General features: G+C 39.0%; 1 protein-coding gene across 1 annotated transcript in view; it reads left to right on the top strand.

Annotated features, from left to right (window-relative positions):
* Positions 1–3,391: 3,391 nt before the first annotated feature.
* LOC123515431 (protein psiP-like) overlaps positions 3,392–5,000 on the top strand; it is an 8,687-nt gene continuing 7,078 nt past the window's right edge. The window contains exon 1 of the mRNA XM_045273992.1: positions 3,392–3,585. Within this exon, the coding sequence (XP_045129927.1) occupies positions 3,448–3,585 (138 nt within the window). The 5' untranslated portion in view covers positions 3,392–3,447. The remainder of the gene's footprint in view (positions 3,586–5,000) is intronic.

The following is a 5,000-nucleotide window of genomic DNA, read 5'->3' as shown; positions in this document are numbered from 1 at the left end:
ATTCCCCTCCTTCTGGCTATTCAGTGTTTGCTATTTTCATTATTAGTATTTATTTTCTTTCCATCCATTTCTATTATTATTTTTCTTTCATTCTTCTAATTATCAAGTTTTTCTATTTCGTAACATTTGGTACTTTAACACCTGTCTGTCTGTCTGTGTGTCTGTAAGTGGTGTATCCTGGTGTTTAGAGTGGTAAAGTTCAGGTTTTTATTGCTGTTTTTATCACGATTTGATTTTTATTTGCGTTTCTTCATTACCCAACAAAGTTTATTCTGTCGTATCTTTGTAACTCTGACATGATAAGTGATCCACACACACACACACACACACACACACACACACACACACACACACACACACACACACACACACAGTTTTGATTCCCGAGGTGTACTTTAGATAATGCAAGTTTAGTATATCAATCAAATATCTAAAAAAAAAAAAAAAAAAAAAAAAAAATATGTAATTGTAAAGAAAAAAACATGAAATTTTATCTAGTTTCATTTTTTTTTTTCGTATCTCAAAAATTATTTCCTACATTTTCAAACTGCATCGCCTCCCACACTTAGTAAACCATTTATAATTTTGTTTGTGTTTTAGTTCAATGTTCTTATCCCCTTCAGTACTGGGACACAGTTTTGCCTTGAGATTTGTGTGCCATTAGACCATTTTATTGACATTAGGAGGGTCTATGGAGGGCAGAAGGTTAATGGCCGGTTTTCGCTATTTTAATCCCCCACATGAGTTTCTGAAGCTGTAGAAAATCAGTAAATAGTCACCAGAATGAATATGGAGACTCATGATTTTTAGGGCATTTTAAGACAGTATGGCGTGTTTTTTAGTGCATTTTAAGACAGTTTAGCATGTTTTTGGGGCATTTTAAGACAGTTTGGCTGAGATAACACAATTTTATTGATATTAGTAAGGGTTTATGGAGGTCAGAAGATTAATAGCTACAGTCTTAACTATTTTTGACCCAAGATAAGTTTCTGAAGCCGTATAAAATCACCATATCTATATCACAGGATAACTGACTAACACACACACACACACACACACACACACACACACACACACACACACACACAACACCTACGATGATTTATTGTTTCTACAGCTGTACATGACGTGTGGCCTCACTGAACAAAGCTTGGCACACACTTTTGAGGTCAGACGTGTAGTTTGAAGAGCTTCGTTACAAGGGCCATGGCAGGGCAACCTACCCACTAATCCCAGGGTCAAAAATCAGGGCAGAAGTAATGGGCTCAAGCTTAACCCCTTCAGTACTGAGAGGCATTTTTACCTTGATTTTGGGGTGGGATCTATGGAGGTCAGAAGATTAATGGCCTCAAGTCTTCACCATTCTAATCCCAACATGAGTTTCTGAAGCTGTATCACTGAAAACGCGGCATGGTACTGAAGGGGTTAATGAAGTGGAGGAGAAGACAGGAAGGAAGTGATTCTCAGATAGAGTGGTTGGTGATTTGAAAAGACTCAGACCTGTATTGTGAAACGCTTTGCTCTCTCTCCCCATCACTTTTGCTTTTCGTGGTTTTTAAGGGTGTTTGTAGAGTTCTGGTGATAGATTGATAAGATTTCTGGTTTATTGAAAGGAGAAACTGTCCTTGGAAAACTGTCGTGGTGAGAGAGAGCAAGCCATTTCTGAACACGGGTGTCAGTCATCAGGTTGCTTGTGGTGAGTAGTGGTGAGGTACTAGGATGTGAAAGGCACTTGGGGACTGGCATGTAAGTGGGCCTTGATATCTGTTGCCCTTGTCCAGAGTTCCCTCTTACAAAAAAATAGGATGTATGGATGGGGGTGTTAGGTTAGGTTGGGGTTGTGGTCTATTGGGTGGACACAGGTAAGACATCTAATTAACACGTGGCGAAGATGTATGGGGGTATTAGGTGGACACAGGTAAGGTATTTAATTATGGGGATGGGGATAGGTGGACACAGGTGAGTCATCTAATTAACACCTGGCACTTCCTTGTATAGAATTTTCCTGCCTGTTTCCATGTGTCTTCCTACCGTCTTTTAACACCTTCAGCACTGGGACGCATTGTTACCTAAGTTTGAGATGAGATTAGGTGATTTTATTTACCCTAGGAAGCGTCTAAGGAGGTCAGAAGGTTAATGGCCAGTCTTCACTATTGTACTCCACCGCATGAGTTTCTGAAGCTGTGTATAATCGCTAAATAGTAACTAAAATGAATATAGAGACTCATGTTTTTTCTATGGCATTTTAAGAGAGTTTGGTATTTTTTATAGGTTATTTTAAGACAGTTTGGCATGTTTTTTTGAAATTTTAAGACAGATTGGCATGTTTTTTTGAAATTTTAAGACAGTTTGCCATGTTTTTTTTAGAAATATCAAGACAGTTTGTCATGTTTTTTAGAAATCTTAAGACAGTTTGCCATGTTTTTTTTAGAAATTTTAAAACAGTTTGCCATGTTTTTTTTTTTGAAATTTTAAGACAGTTTGGCATGTTTTTTTTTTTTTTTATTTAAGACAGTTTGTTATGTTTTTTTTAGAAATTTTAAGACAGTTTGCCATGTTTTTGAAATTTAAGACAGTTTGCCATGTTTTTTACAAATTTTAAGACAGTTTGGCTACGATAATACCATTTTATTGACATGGGGAAGGGTGTATGGAGGTCAGAAGATTAATGGCCAGTCTTCACTATTCTAATCCATCACGTAAGTTTCTGAAGCTGAGTAAAATCGCCAAGTATTAACCACAATGAATAAGAAAACGCGCCACGGTACTGAGGGGGATCAAAAAACATCACCATTACTTCCTTCTCAATCCATTATTTCTAAAAAGATCGTCTATAAAAAGTTCTAATTAAGATAAAGTGTGTATTGTAAATTTATCCCTTTTTTTTCGGGGCGGGGGGGTGCGGGGGGCGCTAACTCTCTCGAACCTGCACGAGGACTGGTAACTAAGTGGGCCTTCTTCTTTAACTCTTTCTGATAATGACTTTGATACTATTTCAGAACTACTACTACTACTACTACTACTACTACTACTACTGACAAAAGACTCAAAGTAGATCACGGAAGAGACACAAAGGCGGAAGGAGGAAATGAACAACAGGTGTGTGTGTGTGTGTGTGTGTGTGTGTGTGTGTGTGTGTATGGGTGTGTGTTGGCAGGTGTATGGGCGGTAAGGGATGCGAAAAAGAGGGACAGGTATATTGAAAAAGGTGTACCCAATGTGTGTATCTGTGTGTACGTATGTGTGTGTGTGTGTGTGTGTGTGTGTGTGTGTGTGTGTGTGTGTGTGTGTGTGTGTGTGTGTGTGTGTGTGTGTGTGTGTGTGTGTATAGCTTCACTCTTACGTGTCCCAGTGTCTGAAGTGTGTATAAAAGAATGAGGCAGGCCAGAGATCACCACACACTGACTGGTACTCACTCCTGTCACACCTCCTCACTCCTCCGTCAGTATGAAGATGAGGCTCCTGCTGCTGCTGCTGCTGGTGGGGCTGACTTACGCCGTGCCCACCACCCAGGACGAGGACTCAGAAAGCGTTGAGGACCAGGACACTGCTGACGCTGGGGCTGACATCAGAGTAGTGCCGGAGGTAAATGACAGATTAACCCCTTCAGTACTGGGACACATTCTTACCTTGAGATTTGTGTACCATTAGACTATTTTATTGACATTAGGAAGGATCTACGGAAGTCACAAGATTAATGGCCACAGTCTTCACTATTTTAATCCCTTCAGTACTGGGACACATTCTTACCTTGAGATCTGTGTACCATTAGACCATTTTATTGACATTAGGAAGGGTCTATGGAGGTCACAAGATTAATGGCCACAGTCTTCACTATTTTAACCCCTTCAACACTGGGACACATTTCTTACCTTGAGATCTGTGTACCATTAGACCATTTTATTGACATTAGGAAAGGTCTATGGAGGTCACATGATTAATGGCCACAGTCTTCACTATTTCAAACCCACACATGAGTTTCTGAAGCTGTATAAAATCACCAAATAGAAACCAGAATGAATATGGAGACTCATGTTTTTAGGGTATTTTAAGACAGTTTAACTATGATAACACTATTTTATTGACATTAGGAAGGGTCTATGAGGTCAGAAGATTAATGGCCACAGTCTTCACTATTTCAGTCCCCCCACATGAGTTTCTGAAGCTGTATAAAATCACCAAATAGTCACCAGAATGAATATGGAAACGCGTCCTGGTACTGAAGGGGTAAAAGTTCTTATTCTCAAACACTTCTGCTTCACCTCCACTATTTCAAAAGGCTTTATTTCAATTGACACGAGTTTTTTAAGGGTGTTTTTACGATTCTAGAGGCAGAGTGACGAGATTTCAGCATTATTAACTGAAGAAATACTCTTGAAAACCCCGCTAGTCATTTTTCTTTTTCTTTTTGCCCTTGGAAAGTAATCATGGCAAGAGAACATAGTGTTTTTAAAGGTGATTTTAAATTCTAGAGGGAGAGTGACGAGATTTCTATATTATTAACTAACAAACACTCTTGAAAACCCCGCTAGTCATCTCTGTGGCCTGGGAAAACAGTCATAGTGATAAATAAATTGCAAGGGTATTTTTATTGTTCTAGAGGCAGAATGACAAGATTTTTGCATTATTAGCTGGAGAAACACTCTTGAAAACCCCGCTAGTCATCTCTATAGCTTTGGAAAACAGTCTTGGTGAGGGAGAAGAGCGATTTTAAGGTGTTTTTACGGTTTTAAAGGCAGAGTGACAAGATTTTTGCATTATAAACTGAGGGAACACTCTTGAAAACCCTGCAAATCATCTCTGTGGCCTTGGTAAATAATCCTAGAGAGAGCAAAGCGTTAAGTATTTTTTACGGTTTTAGAAGCAGAATGACAAGAATGTTGCATTATTAACTGGAGAAACACTTGAAAACCCCGCTAGTCTCTGTGGCTCTCGAAAATAGTTGTGGTGAGAGAGAGAGAAGAGTGTTTCTGAATACGGACCTAAGACACACACACACA

This window comes from Portunus trituberculatus, chromosome 5, assembly GCF_017591435.1.
Source record: "Portunus trituberculatus isolate SZX2019 chromosome 5, ASM1759143v1, whole genome shotgun sequence".
Lineage (NCBI taxonomy): Eukaryota > Metazoa > Arthropoda > Malacostraca > Decapoda > Portunidae > Portunus > Portunus trituberculatus.
Note: the sequence above shows the minus strand (reverse complement) of the source record. Positions and strands in the feature narration are given on the sequence as shown.